Below are 20,418 nucleotides of genomic sequence, written 5' to 3' on the forward strand. Positions count from 1 at the left end.
TTGATCTTTTTCACACACTGTACAACGTTCTATGATTACATTGGGTCTATTTTTAGTAATATCTTCAAATCATAACAAACACTATGGCAACAGTGTGCGGTTTGCTGTACTCTTCTACCTTTTGTCTCCTTGCATTGTAGTCAGCAAAGAAACTAAGTTAGATAAACAACTGGAAGAAGAAGAGAAGATTTTACAAAGTATACAAGAACAAAAAGCTTTAATGACAGTAAAAGAATTAGCTAAAGGTATAACTTACACTGAAGCCTTGGTAACCGGGTAAGCAGACATTAATTTCAACATCAATATTCACTTCCTTAAAACAATATCTGCATAATTTCAGGCAAGACGTATAAGAGGGAAACTTTATTGATTTGATATAAAATGAACCTTCGAAAAAAACACTAAAAGAATTTTGCATTATTATTTAGGTAGAAATACTCCCTAACTTTCTTTAAAAAAAGTAAAATTTCATGGCAAGGATATTAAGTTTCATAGTGACAACATTATACAGTATTACAATTTTGTATTCATCAGAGAATTTTTACTTTCAGATGGAAACCACCGAGATACATTTGTGAAATGTCTGAAGCACGCCATGAAAGGGTTCGTAAAAGATGGCATATCATGACGGAAGGTGATAATCCACCACCTCCAATCAAAACTTTTAAAGTGAGTCAGAAATTTACATTGAAACCATCTGCAAAGTTGCAGATACCATGATTAGTCCATACAAAACTTGATGTCCTCTCCCATAATGCATTGCGTATAAGCTCAGTATTCTGTTCCCACAATGCATTGCATATAAGTAGCAATGTGTTCAGTAGATGCAAAACTTGATTTGCTCTTCCATATCCCATTGCATAAGATGCAGCAACATGTTCAGTAGATGCAAAACTTGATTTCCTCTCCCATAATGCATTGCATATAGGCAGCAACATGTTCAGTAGATGCAAAACTTGATTTCCTCTCCCATAATGCATTGCATATAGGCAGCAACATGTTCAGTAGATGCAAAACTTGATTTCCTCTCCCATAGTACTATCAGCTACAGTAGATACTAACTTTTAACTTAATAGTATGTTTTTTTTTTCAGGAAATGAAATTTCCTCGAGGTGTTTTGAGTGGTTTGAAAAAAAAAGGTATCACACACCCGACACCCATACAAATCCAGGGCATCCCTGCTGTGTGAGTAACGATGTGTACATTCAATAATTATTTTAATCTACTTCCCCCTATAATGGTAATCAGTTTGCTGAAATAGGAACTATCGTCCAATTTCAATTACTGTATCATTTAATTATCGTACTGTAAAATACTTTATTTTCACTTGGAATTAATTTTCACTATTTTTGCTGAAGGAATGATTCAGTGAAAATAAATTCCAGTGAATATACCTTTCTTCCTATATTTTACATTCAACTCATCAAAAATCAGTGAAAATAAATTCCATACAAAACGCCCAAAATGTCTTTTCAGCAAAAATTAATTCTAGCTAAAATAAAGAATTTTACAGTAATCTATCATGAAAATGATTGATCCACTCCTAGCATGTGTCATGAATGTGTGATGAGTTATATGTCAAGCATAATGTTAACATTTCATGTTTACATAATTATGATTCATTGTATGTATTCATTATTTAAAATGATTGTGTTATACGTATCGATTTAAGATGGTATTACGGACTTTTCAAAAAAATTCAGATTATTATAATGCAGTGTTTATTTACCAATCAAATGCCATAGCCCATAATATACTAAATTGCAAGGTATATCCTCAAGATAATCTATCACATATAAATTTTATTTCTAAAAGTTAGTTTATGATAGTCCTAGGTAGCAAGTCATTGTAAATCATTCCTTAATTCCTGAATTCCTGACAGCCTCAATAATCAGGGTTCTCCCCAGAAAAAATGCATAGCGCCGGGGCTAATTTGCATAATAATTTGCATATCATTTACATATCTTTCCTTCATTGATTAACAGAACTTATTTACAATTATGAATATTAGTGAGCTCAGTCACAGGGCAAATATTTTTTTTAATGGAATCAACACATTATGTTTCACAATTTAGAAGAGTTTGAAACATTCTCGAAATACAAATGCTACAGACTAAAAACAAACACAAATACATTATTGTTGCAATTTAATTGTTTAGTAAAACGTTGAAGGAAACACATTCAAAACGTTAAGCCAGATTTATGTTCACGAATCTCATAATTTTATTCACTCCAAAAACATTCTCCTTCAAAAAATAGATCACGTAATTAATTGACGTATTGTTGTAATTTATTATTCGTACCATCAACTTCTAAAACGTTTACAATTACAGTAATGAGCGAACAAATAAAGCTTCAAAACGATCATCAAAGTTACGACGTGACATAACTTACTTGGCCATGTTATACACCAGTTATAGCAATAATTCCTCAACAAATTTTACTTCTTTTTTTTTTTTTGATATGAAATGTAAGTAAAATCCGACTTATTTTTTCGGGAGCGATTATTTTTGATCACTTGATCGCTTCGGTAAAAAAAAAACAGACCCGCCATGATGTTTGTGAAACATTAGCATGTGTCCTTTGACCCGATGGGTCAAGAATTCCATTAACCAATCAAAATGCCGCATGGTAATGCCGGTAGAACCCGAAGTTTTCCGAATGGTAGTGATCATAAAAATTACATTGCGGAAGTAAAGCGATGTCGTAGCACGATGTATTGGCATCCATTTCAATTGAGAACTGCATGACAGCTTTCGAAAGAGGTGATTTGCAATTTTTAAAAGGTAAATTAGGTCTTGAAAGAAGAGTTTTTACATGATTCGCAATGATAACAGTTCAAATGTATTTTACCAAATCACGCAATAAACACGTTGTTTTTTTCTTGAGTAGCGTGAACTGATCGTGAACTCTGATTTGACCATGTTATATCGAGGTGGAATTGATTTTGAAATAATTTTAGCTTTCAATCTAAAGACTGTGTCTATCGCAGAAAGTATTTACTTACAAACAAAGAGGTGCTAATTCCACAAATTTGACTAGCCGCTACGTATCGTGCGACTAGGTCTATTGTTTATAAATTATAATCCACGACTGGCAGGATGCGTGTCGGTCGGTACGTAATTATACCAACAATCAGACAATAGTCCTCGTCGGAAGCATTTCCGTGGTGGTCACTAATTTTGAGTGACGGTCGGGGCCGACCGGCGTGGCGAACAAAGCTTTTTCACATCTGATATTGGCATGTCAAATATGAAATCAAGCGCCGAGGTGGGAACACATAGCGCCGAGGTCACAAGTGAAGCGCCGAGATTCACAGGTATAGCGCCGCGGACCTCGGCGCTAAAAAGCCTTGGGGAGAACCCTGGGCCTCAATGTGATTCTCTACCCTATCTAGCAATTGGGTGAGGTTAGGATATAAAAGGGTAAAGAGTTACAGAGCGAGTATGAATAGAATATCACCAGCTGAAAAAAGAAAAAATATGCTTAAATATATCTGTGATATAGTTTTTTAACCAAAAATCAAAAAAGCTGATCTCTTTCTAAATTTGATTAATATTGAAATTAAATTTGAAATACTTTGCTACAAAATTGTTACACTCAAATGAAATCCTATATTTCATGGTATGAAAGGTTTAAGAGATGTATCACTAATATTCAAACTTTTTCTGGGTCAACTCTTTGAATGTTGAAAAATGTTGTAACAGAAGTTTGCAATCTACAAGTTTATTTAGTAACTTCTTCTCTTACTTAGTCTTACTGGCCGTGATATGATTGGTATAGCATTTACTGGATCTGGTAAAACCATGGTATTTGTACTGCCGTTAATTATGTTTTGTATGGAACAAGAAAAAAGAATGCCATTTATTAAAAATGAAGGCCCATATGGATTGATAATTGGACCATCAGTAAGTTATATACATTTTTGTTGTTGTTGTTGTTGTTGTTGTTGATTTTAAAAATTCAAAATTAATGTTAATCAATACTATTAATGCAACTCATCTTAACTCTATTATGTCATCTGAGGACAGTGTGGGTCATATTTAACAAAGTACTATCATGCTATTATGTTGTATTAGGTCACCTTACCACAACGCCGTGTTGTATTAGGTCACCTTACCACAACCCTGTGTTGTATTTGGTCACCTTACCACAACCTTGTGTTGTATTAGGTCACCTTACCACAACCCCATGTTGTATTACGTCACCTTACCACAACCGCATTTTGTATTAGGTCTCCTTACCTCAACCCTGTGTTGTATTAGGTCACCTTACCCCAACCCCGTGTTGTATTAGGTCACCTTACCACAACCCCATGTTGTATTAGGGCACCTTACCACAACCCCATGTTGTATTAGGTCACCTTACCACAACCCTGTGTTGTATTAGGTCTCCTTACCACAACCCCATGTTGTATTAGGTCACCTTACCACAACCCTGTGTTGTATTAGGTCACCTTACCACAATCCCATGTTGTATTAGGTCACCTTACCACAACCCCATGTTGTATTAGACCACCTTACCACAACCCTGTGTTGTATTAGGTCTCCTTACCACAACCCCATGTTGTATTAGGTCACCTTACCACAACCCTGTGTTGTATTAGGTCACCTTACCACAACCCCATGTTGTATTAGGTCACCTTACCACAACCCCATGTTGTATTAGGTCACCTTACCACAACCATATGTTGTTTTACGTCTCCTTACCACAACCCCATGTTGTATTAGGTCACCTTACCACAACCGCATGTTGTATTAGGTCTCCTTACCTCAACCCTGTGTTGTATTAGGTCACCTTACCCCAACCCTGTGTTGTATTTGGTCACCTTACCACAACCCCATGTTGTATTAGGTCACCTTACCACAACCCTGTTGTATTTGGTCACCTTACCACAACCCTGTGTTGTATTAGGTCACCTTACCACAACCCTGTGTTGTATTTGGTCACCTTACCACAACCCTGTGTTGTATTAGGTCACCTTACCACAACCCCATGTTGTATTAGGTCACCTTACCACAACATTGTGTTGTATTAGGTCACCTTACCTCAACCCCGTGTTGTATTAGGTCACCTTACCACAACCCTGTGTTGTATTAGGTCACCTTACCACAACCCCATGTTGTATTTGGTCTCTTTACCACAACACCATGTTGTATTAGGTCACCTTACCGCAACCCCATGTTGTATTTGGTCTCCTTACCACAACCCTGTGTTGTATTTGGTCACCTTACCACAACCCTGTGTTGTATTTGGTCACCTTACCACAACCCTGTGTTGTATTAGGTCACCTTACCACAACCCCATGTTGTATTAGGTCACCTTACCACAACCTCGTGTTGTATTAGGTCACCTTACCACAACCCCGTGTTGTATTTGGTCTCCTTACCACAACCCTGTGTTGTATTTGGTCACCTTACCACAACCCTGTGTTGTATTAGGTCACCTTACCACAACCCCACGTTGTATTAGGTCACCTTACCACAACCTCGTGTTGTATTAGGTCACCTTACCACAACCTCGTGTTGTATTAGGTCACCTTACCACAACCTCGTGTTGTATTAGGTCACCTTACCACAACCTCGTGTTGTATTAGGTCACCTTACCACAACCTCGTGTTGTATTAGGTCACCTTACCACAACCTCGTGTTGTATTAGGTCACCTTGCCACAACCTCGTGTTGTATTAGGTCACCTTGCCACAACCTCGTGTTGTATTACGTCACCTTACCACAACCGCATTTTGTATTAGGTCTCCTTACCTCAACCCTGTGTTGTATTAGGTCACCTTACCCCAACCCCGTGTTGTATTAGGTCACCTTACCACAACCCCATGTTGTATTAGGGCACCTTACCACAACCCCATGTTGTATTAGGTCACCTTACCACAACCCTGTGTTGTATTAGGTCTCCTTACCACAACCCCATGTTGTATTAGGTCACCTTACCACAACCCTGTGTTGTATTAGGTCTCCTTACCACAACCCCATGTTGTATTAGGTCACCTTACCACAACCCTGTGTTGTATTAGGTCACCTTACCACAATCCCATGTTGTATTAGGTCACCTTACCACAACCCCATGTTGTATTAGACCACCTTACCACAACCCTGTGTTGTATTAGGTCTCCTTACCACAACCCCATGTTGTATTAGGTCACCTTACCACAACCCTGTGTTGTATTAGGTCACCTTACCACAACCCCATGTTGTATTAGGTCACCTTACCACAACCCCATGTTGTATTAGGTCACCTTACCACAACCATATGTTGTTTTACGTCTCCTTACCACAACCCCATGTTGTATTAGGTCACCTTACCACAACCGCATGTTGTATTAGGTCTCCTTACCTCAACCCTGTGTTGTATTAGGTCACCTTACCCCAACCCTGTGTTGTATTTGGTCACCTTACCACAACCCCATGTTGTATTAGGTCACCTTACCACAAGCCTGTGTTGTATTTGGTCACCTTACCACAACCCTGTGTTGTATTAGGTCACCTTACCACAACCCCATGTTGTATTAGGTCACCTTACCACAACCCCATGTTGTATTAGGTCACCTTACCACAACATTGTGTTGTATTAGGTCACCTTACCTCAACCCCGTGTTGTATTAGGTCACCTTACCACAACCCTGTGTTGTATTAGGTCACCTTACCACAACCCCATGTTGTATTTGGTCTCTTTACCACAACACCATGTTGTATTAGGTCACCTTACCGCAACCCCATGTTGTATTTGGTCTCCTTACCACAACCCTGTGTTGTATTTGGTCACCTTACCACAACCCTGTGTTGTATTTGGTCACCTTACCACAACCCTGTGTTGTATTTGGTCACCTTACCACAACCCCATGTTGTATTAGGTCACCTTACCACAACCCCGTGTTGTATTAGGTCACCTTACCACAACCCCGTGTTGTATTAGGTCACCTTACCACAACCTCGTGTTGTATTAGGTCACCTTACCACAACCTCGTGTTGTATTAGGTCACCTTACCACAACCTCGTGTTGTATTAGGTCACCTTGCCACAACCTCGTGTTGTATTAGGTCACCTTGCCACAACCTCGTGTTGTATTAGGTCACCTTGCCACAACCTCGTGTTGTATTAGGTCACCTTGCCACAACCTCGTGTTGTATTAGGTCACCTTGCCACAACCTCGTGTTGTATTAGGTCACCTTGCCACAACCCCATGTTGTATTAGGTCACCTTCAACAGATTACCACAACCCCACGTTGTATTAGGTCACCTTACCACAACCTCGTGTTGTATTAGGTCACCTTACCACAACCTCATGTTGTATTAGGTCACCTTACCACAACCTTGTGTTGTATTAGGTCACCTTACCACAACCTCGTGTTGTATTAGGTCACCTTACCACAACCTCGTGTTGTATTAGGTCACCTTGCCACAACCTCGTGTTGTATTAGGTCACCTTACCACAACCTCGTGTTGTATTAGGTCACCTTACCACAACCTCGTGTTGTATTAGGTCACCTTACCACAACCTCGTGTTGTATTAGGTCACCTTACCACAACCTCGTGTTGTATTAGGTCACCTTACCACAACCTCGTGTTGTATTAGATCACCTTGCCACAACCTCGTGTTGTATTAGGTCACCTTGCCACAACCTCGTGTTGTATTAGGTCACCTTACCACAACCCCATGTTGTATTACGTCACCTTACCACAACCGCATTTTGTATTAGGTCTCCTTACCTCAACCCCGTGTTGTATTAGATCACCTTACCCCAACCCCGTGTTGTATTAGGTCACCTTACCACAACACCAATGTTGTATTAGGGCACCTTACCACAACCCTGTGTTGTATTAGGTCACCTTACCACAACCCTGTGTTGTATTAGGTCACCTTACCACAACCCTGTGTTGTATTAGGTCTCCTTACCACAACCCCATGTTGTATTAGGTCACCTTACCACAACACCATGTTGTATTAGGTCACCTTACCACAACCCCATGTTGTATTAGGTCACCTTACCACAACCCAGTGTTGTATTACGTCACCTTACCACAGATTACCACAACCCCATGTTGTATTACGTCACCTTACCACAACCCCGTATTGTATTAGGTCACCTTACCACAACCCCATGTTGTATTAGGTCACCTTACCACAACCCCATGTTGTATTAGGTTACCTTACCACAACCCTGTGTTGTATTAGATCACCTTACCACAACCTTGTGTTGTATTAGGTCACCTTACCACAACCTTGTGTTGTATTAGGTCACCTTACCACAACCTCGTGTTGTATTAGGTCACCTTACCACAACCTCGTGTTGTATTAGGTCACCTTGCCACAACCTCGTGTTGTATTAGGTCACCTTGCCACAACCTCGTGTTGTATTAGGTCACCTTGCCACAACCTTGTGTTGTATTAGGTCACCTTGCCACAACCTCGTGTTGTATTAGGTCACCTTGCCACAACCTCGTGTTGTATTAGGTCACCTTGCCACAACCTCGTGTTGTATTAGGTCACCTTACCACAACCTTGTGTTGTATTAGGTCACCTTACCACAACCTCGTGTTGTATTAGGTCACCTTACCACAACCTCGTGTTGTATTAGGTCACCTTGCCACAACCTCGTGTTGTATTAGGTCACCTTGCCACAACCTCGTGTTGTATTAGGTCACCTTGCCACAACCTCATGTTGTATTAGGTCACCTTGCCACAACCTCATGTTGTATTAGGTCACCTTACCACAACCCTGTGTTGTATTAGGTCACCTTGCCACAACCTTGTGTTGTATTAGGTCACCTTGCCACAACCTCGTGTTGTATTAGGTCACCTTGCCACAACCTGGTGTTGTATTAGGTCACCTTGCCACAACCTCGTGTTGTATTAGGTCACCTTGCCACATCCTTGTGTTGTATTAGGTCACCTTGCCACAACCTCATGTTGTATTAGGTCACCTTACCACAGCCTTGTGTTGTATTAGGTCACCTTGCCACAACCTCGTGTTGTATTAGGTCACCTTGCCACAACCTCGTGTTGTATTAGGTCACCTTACCACAACCTCATGTTGTATTAGGTCAACTTGAAGTTGCACTTATCTGTGGGGAAATTCAGTTGCATATGCCCCTAGATAACAGTAGTTGTCCTCAAGTGGGGCATATACAATTAATTTGAGTGGGCAATAGAGCATAGGGATTGAGTTGAAGCTCAGACTAGTCTGAGGTTGAAGTTAAGATTAGAAGTGAGAGTACATTGGAAAGTTCTATTTGGAATACCGAAAGTAACCCAGAAACACATATTGTTGTTGATTTTACAGAGAGAGTTGGCGCGACAAACACATGAAGTAATCCTACATTTTTCAAGATGCGTACAAGCTGAGGGTCAGCCTGAGTTAAGAACTATGTTATGTATAGGCGGGGTGTCTGTCAAAGAACAAGTGGAATGCATGAAAAGGTAATCAACTTAATGTATCAGCTTTGCCACTAACTCAACTCAATGCATAGTTAGTTCTTGTGAATTTGTACGTACATGACTGGGTTTTCAGATAACATCTCAAGGAACACCTAGTCAAAGGAATTCAATTAACTACAAATGTGTGACAATGTCTGGCTAGCTGTTCTAAGGAGCCATTGCTAATTGAATTGTACCAGATTATTTGAAACACCGCCCATGGGCAGGGTATCAGCCGAATCCGGTACATCCAGCAAATATAATCTTTATAATATAGCCTCATTCTCACCTCTCTATACAAGAAAGTTGCAAAAAACTGGGAACAAACATTAAAAACAACTCTGTGTGGACCTTTGCACAAAGTCTATGAAATCACCTTTGTCTCCCTCCTCTAAACAAAAAGATTACATTTGTTGCACACATTTATTTATCCACAATCCCTATTTTAACATGACAGAAATAACATGAAACATTCCTGGGGATGGAGCTTGAGACAGCAAACGGACATATCTGACGGTGCAGGACATATTGTAAAACAATAAATCACAACTTTTATAACATAAAATAATCAGCCAAGTTTGAAAGCAGGAAGTGTATAGATCGGCCAGAAAAAGTAACATTTGAATATCTAGAAACTCTGACATGTTCGAGCACTCAACACATTTTCTATATGTGAATTAGATTTCATGATCTTTTAATTCTAAAACCAAACTCGCTCATAGAAAGTGTATGAAACAAGGTTGTCACATTATGTTGCAAAATTTTAAAAGCAATTTTAATATTTGTTTATTTCAGGGGAGTTCATATCGTTGTTGCTACGCCGGGAAGATTAATGGATATGTTGAATAAAAAATGTTTTTCGTTAGATGTTTGTCGCTTCATGTGCCTAGATGAAGCAGATAGAATGATTGATATGGGCTTTGAAGAAGACATTAGGACTATTCTCACTTACTTTAAGGTTAATATATGAATTGTCCAATGAGGTTCTGTTTACATGTCATGTGATGCTGTTTTGCCAATCATAGTCATGGAAAACTGAATTATTAGCATCTGATTTACATACATGTATCATGCATCTCTGCTCAAGCAATCAGAGTTGCGAACACATTGCTATTCAATATAATTTACATATTAGTGTATTGCTGTTCCATCTATATCTTACCTTCATGTTATTCACAGGCATAAAACCTAATAAATAGAATAACAAATTTATCACAGTCAACGATTTTAACAATAAATTATGCTTGCCTTTTCACACAAGAAAATGTTATAGTATAGTATAGTATAGTATAGTATAGTATAGTATAGTATATTTTATTTGACACTAAATAATATATTTTGTTACATTATCTGTGGTCAAAAGACATTAAATATAATAAAACACAAGTACACACACGAGACAAAGAAAATACATAAATAACTAAAGTCTAAGTAAAATTACTTCTAGTAAAATAGTATGCTGTCAATAAATTTGCTAGCACTATTGGCAATGAACCCATCTCTCGAACTTAAAATTTTTGTAAACATTTGTTGTTTTGATAGTTTAAGGATACTTTCATTATAAATGCTAACTACATTCAGAAATTGAGTACGAGCATTTGTTATTCCAGTATGGTTGCAGTCTAAAAGTGCATGGATTTCATTGCCAATAGCCCCATTGTTACAAAGTTGGCACTTTCTTTCCTCTGGAGGTATCCCTTGATATCTAAGTTTTTCAATTGGTAGGGTATGTGCAGATATCCTAAATTTGGTGAAGCTGGTTCTATGTTGTGCATTTTTTACTTGATTCAAATATGGTTCAAATTTATATGTAGGTTTGAACTGAGTGTATGTACGTAATTTATTGTTTTGGGTTGTCTGGACTGTTGGTAGCCAAACTTTTTCAACATAGATTTCTTTTAATTTTGACTTAAGCAGAGTATTGTCATCAGCATCACCAGTTTTAGTTATCTCCTGTAATTTATTTACAAATGTTGCCCATGTATTACCTTTGATTTTGGTTTCTGAGATGTAAGCACAATGTACTAAGTGACTGCAATTGCTGGTGTTGTTTTCAATTCTTTTCTTGTATTTAAATAATTGTGCACATATTTCAGTAATAACAGGATAACTTCCAAGTTCAGCTCTAGAAGCAATATTACTTGAACGCCTGTGCACTCCTAATACACTCTTACAGAACTTAATGTGAAGTTGCTCAAATTGTGATCTGTCATTAAAGAGATTATTAACAAATCTTTTTGTATCAATTTGATCATCCTGTTTAGATTTGTAAATCTTGAAGGTAAAAGCCCCCCAAATTTCTGAGCCATACATTAGGATCGGTAAGACTGTACTTTTAAAAAGCTGTAAAGCATTACTAATAGAAAGAGTTTGGTTATGTAAAGTGATAGTTTGCCTAAGAATACCTAATGCACGTTGTGCTTTCATCACCAGATTTTCAATGGCAAGTTTAAAATTACCATTACTTTGAAAAATGATTCCAAGATAGTTATATGATGTAACTACTTGGATTTTGTTATCATTTAGGTAGAAATCCATTTCAATTAGCCTACCTAATTTATTAAATACAATAATTTTTGTCTTATTGATATTGACTTGAAGTTTCCACTTTTTGCAGTACTGTTCAAGTTTATCAAGACTATTTTGCATTCCTGCACTTGTATCTGAGAGTATCACAACATCATCAGCAAAGAGTAATGAATTGATTGATACACCTTCCAGATTCACAGGATTTGAATAAATATTTTTAGAAAGATCATTAATAAAAATGTTAAACAGGAGTGGGCTTAGATTGCACCCCTGTTTTACACCAGTTGATGATAGAAATCTATCAGTGCAACCATGTGTTGTTTTGATTGCATATTTTGTGGTAGAGTACATTGATCTTATCAAGTGGAAAAATTTACCCCCGACTCCTGCTTTCAGTAATTTAAACAACATGCCTTCCCGCCAAACACTGTCAAAAGCCTTTCGCAGGTCAACAAAACAAGCATATAGATAGGCTTTATTCCCCTTATTGATATATTTATTAATGAGTGATTTTAATATGAAAATACTGTCAGTTGTACGATGGTTCTTTCGAAAACCGAATTGCTCATTTTGAATATAGTTTTGGTTGTCCAAATACAATTGTAGCCTATTGTTAAGAATAATATTAAAAAGTTTTGAAATGGAATTTGATAAGGCAATTCCTCTATAGTTGTTAACATCTGTAATATCCCCAGCTTTATGCAGTGGTACTAGATAACTAGTGTTCCACTCAGTTGGAAATCTTCCACTTGATAAGATTTGATTGAAAAGTTTGTTAATACAAAGTATAAGTGATGGCGTGGAGTATTTGAACATCTCGTTGGTTATAGCATCAGGACCAGATGACTTTCCAGTTTTTAGTTTGTGAATAGCACCATTAATCTCTTTAATGGTAATCTTTTTATCAAGATCAGGGTTACCACTTAGTTTAGTGATGCTCTCCTCTAGTGCTGTCTGTACTTCTAACTCAGTAGCTTTGTCAGAAGTTCCAGACTTTACGTTATAGAGGGAAGAGAAATGATTAATCCATTCTGCTGCAGAAACTGAAGGTGAACTTTGTTTACCATCACAGTTGTTAAATTCTTTAATTTGTTTAATGGTTTGCCAAAAATGTGCCGGATTATATTTCTCCATACTTAATAAATTGTTCAACAGTTTTTGTTTGAATTTACATTTTTTGAATTTGATTTGCTTTCTATAAAGCTTGTTCAGTTTTTGTCTTTCCATTCTCAGTGTTACATCAAATGGGAATTTGTCAACTTTCTTTGAAATGTTTTTCAGGTTCTTTCGGATAGTTTCCAAGTCACTGTCAAACCATTTATGCTTAGTATTTCTTTTTGTATTTTTATTAGAATTCTTAATTTTGACAAATTTCATAGATTTGTCTGCAGCAGAATGAATTATGTCATTGAACTCTAATACCAAGCTATCACTGTCTTTGTGTTCAAAGTTAGTTCCCAGAAAATGTTTAATTTTACTAGTAGTTTCTTGGGAATTTAGTTGCGAAATGAAGCTTGATTTTGAAGAATTGTTCCAGATATATTTTTTGTAAGGAAACAATGAGATGTCAATGTCCTTGTTAGTAACATAATTGGCATTAATTGAAACTGTTATTGAACAATGATCTGATAGGTGGTTTAACTGGTTAACTCTAAAATATCTAATCTGTGATAAGAAGATCTTTTGAACAATAAAATAGTCTACCTGGCTTACACCATTGTACTGGTAACATGTAACTTTACCAGATAAATCTCCTACTATTCTACCATTGCCAATTATCATATCTGTTGTTATACAGTGACTACATAAATACTGGCCATATTTATTATTCACCTTGTCCATAGTTTGTCTAATGTCATTATTGAGTTCTATGTATGGTATAGCTGCATCTTTTTCTTCTTGCATAGTATCTTTTTGTCCTGCTGTTCTGGAATTCAAGTCGCCCAGAATGCACACATTTCCATAATTTGAAAACTGCAAAGTTTCATCCGTGATGATATCGAATATATCTTCACCAGAAATATTTTTGTTGAGATAATATGATGATCCCAATGGTGGGATATATACACTACATAAGTATAAATCTTTATCTAAACCAAAGAATTCTTTATGCAATTTAATCCAAAGGGACTCCTTACATTTGCTTGTAATTTTACTTAAACCTTCCTTAAATGTAGATTTAAATAGAATTACTATACCTCCAGAGGATTTCCTAGCATTTTTATTCTTCTGCCTGTCTAATCTAAAATACAAATAATTATCTGGTACGCTAATCTTAACACTACTGTCTAACCATGTTTCTAATAAACATATAATATCATGGTTTCTAACAAAATCAATAAAAAGATTATCATTAATACAAGATTTCAAACCGTGTACATTCCAAGAAGCAACTTTCAGTTGTTGCTTGAATCTGTTCATTACTTATCCACTATATCCCCAAGGAGGATACGAGTATGGTGCAGAAGGAAAATACTTTGGTATCATAGGCATAGGTAGTGGTGGTTGTTGCGATGACAAGTGAATCCCATGTTGATACCAGTCAGGTGTAGGCATGTGGTACATTGGAGTGTACTCATGGTTTTCAGCTATGTTGCTGTTTGTATTAGGACTGGTAGTGGTAATTTCCATTTCTTTATTGTCCTTATTGCTGTTATCAGATGTATTTCTGGTTGTTTGTCTTTTGTTGTTGTTATGGTGGCTAGTACTACCGGTACTACAGTTTTGAGTTATTTGTCTCTTTGTATTATATCTTTGTTGTCTATCACTTGAGAGTCTGTTTTCTGCTCTTGGTTTATTTCTCATTGCATTTATTATATTAGATGCAAGTACTTTAGTGCCAATATCATTGAGGTGTACATTGTCCACATGGTAATATTTCTTAGCACCATATAGTTTCTTGTGGTCAACAAACACTATACCATCTTGGTTGTCTACATATGACTTAACTTTGAGGTTAACTTCTTTTATCTTCTTATTCATGTCAGTATTACCTCTAGGTAGTATACCTGATATGATGACTTTATTGGCTGGTTTCATGTTAGACTTAGTTTGTTGAGCCAAGTTCATAATATCTTCAGCAACATCCTCACTTTTTCTATTGTTAGCAATGTCATTGCTACCAACATGGAGTATTATTTTATCAACATCTTTTAATGACATTGCATTGATGTGGTTAGTTGCATCAGCTAAGGTTGATGAGCGTACTTTCTCTACTCGATTTCTAGATAATTGTTCTTCATTAATATGTTTTAATAATGAGTCGCCAATCAGTACTATTTTATTGGACTGTTTAGCAGATTCATCTTTTTTACCACTGTTACTTGGCTTTATTTGTATGTCATTTTTAACATTTCTTCTTCCTTTGGTGTCCAAATCTCTGGTAGCTGATTCTGTAGTATGTGTATTATGTTTTTCACCAACTTGATTCTTTACACTTGGCTTATGTGGATCACATTGACTTGCTGTAGAAGTCTTCTTAACAGGTTGAAAGCCAGTATCCATTCCTTGTACTATTGTTTCCAAGTTATCATACTTCTCCTCTAATTTCTTAACTTGACTAGCCAGCATTTTATTGTTTGCTGTCAAGTCAATGTTCTCTTTCATCAGTAGAGAGTTAGCATCTATCATTTCTTTAATCTGTTTAGTATGGTTAATTTCGTTATATTCCATGTATTCTTTCATTTCCTTAATTTCATTAGCTTGTTCCTTCTCACTGTTTGCCATCCAATATTCATTCATTTTCTCCATCTTTTTACTACATTCTGTTATATCTGCAATTAAAAAATGGGTGGCACATGTGTTCACAATAAGAATATTTTAACTATTCTAATTTCTAGGGTCAGCGTCAAACTCTATTATTCAGTGCTACTATGCCTAAGAAGATACAGAACTTTGCAAGGAGTGCCTTAGTCAAGCCCATCACAGTGAACGTTGGACGGGCAGGTGCTGCTAGTTTGGACGTACTGCAAGAAGTGGAGTATGTAAAGCAAGAAGCCAAGATGGTTTATCTCTTGGAATGTTTACAGAAAACTCAACCACCTGTAAGTTATTACATATTTTCGGTGTTCTTCGTAGGTATTGTGAAATACTTTATTTTAGCTGGAATAAATTTTTGCTGAAAAGGTATTTTGGCTGTTTTTTGAATGAAGTTTATTTTCACTGATTTGAGATGAGTTGAAAGTAAAACACTGTGAAATACTTTATTTTCGCTTGAAATTAATTTTCCCTATTTTCGCTGAAGGAATGATTCAGTGAAAATGCAATCCAGCGAATTTACCCTTTTTACGTTCAACTCGTTAGGCATAAGTACAAATAAATTCCATACAAAACACCCAATAAGTCTTTTCAGCGAAAATAAATTCCAGCTAAAATAAAGTATTTCACAATATATGAAAAAAAGTATTTTCACTGGCTATTTTCACATAGCTATCATTTGTATGACAGTATGTCTAATTTACATAATAATAGACTAATTTTAAACAATAGCTTCATTAGCATAATAATTTCTTGTGCTCAAAAATACATTAGAACACTGATGCAGTAACTGTCAGTATGCAATATTTTTACAGTAATGTGCCCTGTATTGGGGTATTTGTATTCTACCTTTTTTTAGAAGGTGGAATATTCAAATAAGAAGTTCATATTCATATCAAACTTGCTACTCTTGTCATGAAAACCCTGAAAGCATTGAACATCTTTTCTATAAATGTGAATATACAGTTGCCCTCTGAAGAGATCTGTTGTTTAAATTGATAAATCCACCAAGTAGAATATGTATGATACTCCCAGATTCAGATGAATCACTGATAGTAAATTTTATTGGTCTACTAACACGAAAACATATTTATCATTATAAAATGAATGACATGAAACCCAACTTTAAGTGTTTACTACCATATGTAAAGAGAGTATACCAATGTGAAAGCTTTATTGCCAAAACAAACAACAAAACCTAAAAAAAATGAAACCCACCAATACCATTTATAAGATAATTTGGAGAAAAGCAAATTGAAAACAAATATATAGAAAAGTAACTCTTATAAAACTCTGGAATGTAAACATTGTTACTGTGTGTATAAGATTATCCAATAAAAAGTCATAAAACTGTTGATAGCCTTTGTGCATACTTTGTGGTATTTGTGTTATGACTTTGTATTCAACTATTTGAATAGTCTTTGGAATAACTGGCACAAGATTCTCACATTATCGACTGAAGAAGAAATAAACATCTATTTTTCTCATATATCTCACCCTCCATCCTATTTTATTATTATGCGAGTTGTGGTGTTATGACGATATTAAAAGTAACAGTAACAAATTGAAATAATTTAATAACGTCTTGGTATGGGTTGAAATTCAACAACTTGAGAATGTTTTAATAAGATTTAAAATGATTAGAAAATGGCTTCTTTTAATGAGGTTTTTCTAATAATCGCATGACATCAATGATTTTGGTGGTCCAAAATTTGAGCTTGTCACAATTCCATCTCTGAGGTCAATATTATCCTGTGTAAACCTGCAAATATATTAATTATTTTATAATTTCTGCATTTTTTAAAATATGTTGTAATAACTTCAAATTTGATTGGATTTCAGGTGCTGATATTTGCAGAAAAGAAATCTGATGTTGATGACATTCATGAGTATTTGTTGTTAAAAGGAGTGGAAGCTGTCGCAATACATGGAGGCAAAGGTATACACGTGCTATGGATTAAGGAAGGGGGAGGGGCTACCCTCTAATTAACCAGTGTAAAATGCTTTTTGCGAAGAATTCATTTTCATGCATTTGAGTATGTCAAAATTTTGTAACAGTGAAAAGTTTTGTTTATCAACCCACAGTGATTTTGTGAGAGAAAGCCATAAGATTTGTTTTTAACCTTCATACAATGTTACATTCTCTTTCATCGTCACCGATTACCGATACTATTCCAACGTAACCATGGTAATTCTATTCTATCCTCTCCTATTCTATTCTATTCTATTCTATTCTATTCTATTCTATTCTATTCTATTCTATTCTATTCTATTCTATTCTATTCTATTCTACTATAGTTGTGTAACTTTGTATCCATCCAATACTTGCAGATCAAGAAGAACGTACAAGAGCGATAGATCAGTTCAGGAAAGCTATAAAAGATGTCTTAGTAGCTACTGATGTTGCATCAAAAGGTTTAGATTTCCCAGATATTCAACATGTCATAAATTACGACATGCCCGAGGACATAGAAAATTACGGTAAGTTATATTCAATTCACCCAATTTGTTTACATTTTTTCACAGGATGTTAATGATCTCAAGAATTTGGTATTTTTAAATATTTATCTAACCAGTGATCTGTGTTTTGCAGTTCATCGAATTGGACGTACTGGTCGATGTGGTAAAACAGGTATTGCTACAACGTTCATCAACAAAGCATGTGGTCAGTATATAAATTACAGTATTTGGTGTGTAAATATGTCAACAACTCAACCATTGAAAGATTACAGTGCAGAAATGAGAATGTTGATACACCTGTCCATTCCTTCATGCCCATTACTTCCTCAACAACAGAATATGAATTTTCACATCACCATGGTGATGACAATTGTAATTTGTTTTGCATTAATTGACTTGGTTTATCACCATGGTGATGACAATTGTAATTTGTTTTGCATTAATTGACTTGGTTTATCACCATGGTGATGACAATTGTAATTTGCTTTACATTAATTGACTTGGTTTATCACCATGGTGATGGCAATTGTAATTTGCTTTACAATAATTGATACAAAATAAGAATTTACACCTAAGATTAGGTTAAATAAGTTTTGGAGAAATACTATATTTGTTGTAATAGATGTAGAAGCTTAAATGAACCAAAAATTACATTTACTGTTTACTGTAACATTATTTTATTTTATTTTATTTTATTTTATTTCCTGTATTTTGTACTGATGGCATTCTAATAGTTGGAAAAGTAGTATATTGATTTTATATGTATTGTTCCTGTAGATGAGTCTGTGTTACTAGACTTGAAGCATTTATTGTTAGAAGCCAAACAGAATGTACCCAATGTGTTAATGGTGTTACAGAGAGATAACGAAGACTATCTTAATATGGGAGGTAAGAGTCAATTGGTCATGAATATAAATTTTATAATAACATTGTTAGGGGGTCTTTTCATATCATGGCCACAGGTCATCAAGTGTTATCAGTAACAATTACAAATAAAATGTCATGATCATATGTGCATCAATTCATTTTTATTCACAAGATGTTTTTTTATACTTGAAAATTGAACTTTTTTGCCTGGCCATGAAACCACATATCATTTGAATTACAGTAAAATACATTATTTTAGCTGGAATAAATTTTCTCTGAAAAGAGTTTTTGTGTGTTTTGTTTGATATTTATTTTCACTGATTTTTAACAAGTTGAATGTAAAATATAGGGAAAAAAAAGTATTTTATTTTCTCTGAATCATTCCTTCAGCGAAAATAGTGAAAATTAATTCCAAGCGAAATTAAAGTATTTTACAGTATTTACTATTGAGTACCATAATTGATAATTTGTTATCTCTGTGCAGAGGAAAGAGGCTGTTCATTTTGTGGTGGTCTTGGTCATCGTATCACTGAATGTCCACGATTGGAAGCAATGCAGAGTAAACAAGCAAGTAATATTGGACGAAAAGATTACCTCGCCAACAGTGCTGCTGATTGGTAACAACTGATATGATATCTACATACTAGTAGTGTGGTAACAAGCTTCTGTAGTTGATAATATGTGATGCTGCACTCGCTAGCAGTCCTGCGATGATTGGTAGCAATCGATAAGACTGATAATACAGAACGCTACAGCAAGGGGACATTTCACTTTTACTATTGTGTTTTTCATCACTGGTCACTCTAACTTAAAGCGATTCCCGATAGCTGATACTGTGTCGCGTGACTATATCTGTGAAATTTATATGGACATAGACCAAATTATGGACCTTGAAGGCACTGTTATAATCTTGAAAGTGGACATAGACCAAATCATGGACCTTGAGAGCGCTGTTAAGTTGGAAATGGACATAGACCAAAACATGGGCATTGAGGGCGCTGTTGTGATGTTAAAAATATGTGATTGACAGATTACTGTACAAGATTCCTTTACAAGCTTCTCTTTTAAATAAACCAGATTTTTTATATGCTTGTGTTCTTGAATTCCTGAATAGACACTGTATTGACAAAAATCAAAGAAAGCTTTGAAAGAACTCCTGTGTGCTTTTGGTATTAGAGGCATGCATGAAGTACAAATAAGGAATACTGTATTTACTATATTAGAAGCACATCTTCAAAACACAAAGCAAAAATTCATTAAAATATATCACATATATTTACAGTTAGCACACATGCTTCTAATAGAGAAAATACAGCATTTTAAAATATATAAGCGATCAGTGTAGTTCCAAGTAGCTATGATTTATCTTGCCAGA

The 20,418-nt window shown here is 35.8% G+C and overlaps 1 protein-coding gene across 1 annotated transcript in view; it reads left to right on the forward strand.

Moving 5' to 3' along the window:
- Positions 1-20,128, forward strand: part of LOC100371671 (putative ATP-dependent RNA helicase DDX41) — a 27,129-nt gene extending 7,001 nt beyond the window's left edge. The window contains exons 4-15 of the mRNA XM_085504265.1: positions 141-276; positions 552-669; positions 1,094-1,185; positions 3,755-3,908; positions 9,298-9,434; positions 10,227-10,389; positions 15,800-16,003; positions 17,559-17,655; positions 18,048-18,197; positions 18,310-18,381; positions 18,954-19,064; positions 19,528-20,128. Coding sequence (XP_085360391.1) covers positions 141-276; positions 552-669; positions 1,094-1,185; positions 3,755-3,908; positions 9,298-9,434; positions 10,227-10,389; positions 15,800-16,003; positions 17,559-17,655; positions 18,048-18,197; positions 18,310-18,381; positions 18,954-19,064; positions 19,528-19,664 — 1,571 coding nt within the window. The 3' untranslated portion in view covers positions 19,665-20,128. The remainder of the gene's footprint in view (positions 1-140; positions 277-551; positions 670-1,093; positions 1,186-3,754; positions 3,909-9,297; positions 9,435-10,226; positions 10,390-15,799; positions 16,004-17,558; positions 17,656-18,047; positions 18,198-18,309; positions 18,382-18,953; positions 19,065-19,527) is intronic.
- Positions 20,129-20,418: the final 290 nt, after the last annotated feature.

Source organism: Saccoglossus kowalevskii, chromosome 10 (assembly GCF_978046115.1).
Source record: "Saccoglossus kowalevskii chromosome 10, keSacKowa6.1, whole genome shotgun sequence".
Taxonomy (NCBI): Eukaryota; Metazoa; Hemichordata; class Enteropneusta; family Harrimaniidae; genus Saccoglossus; species Saccoglossus kowalevskii.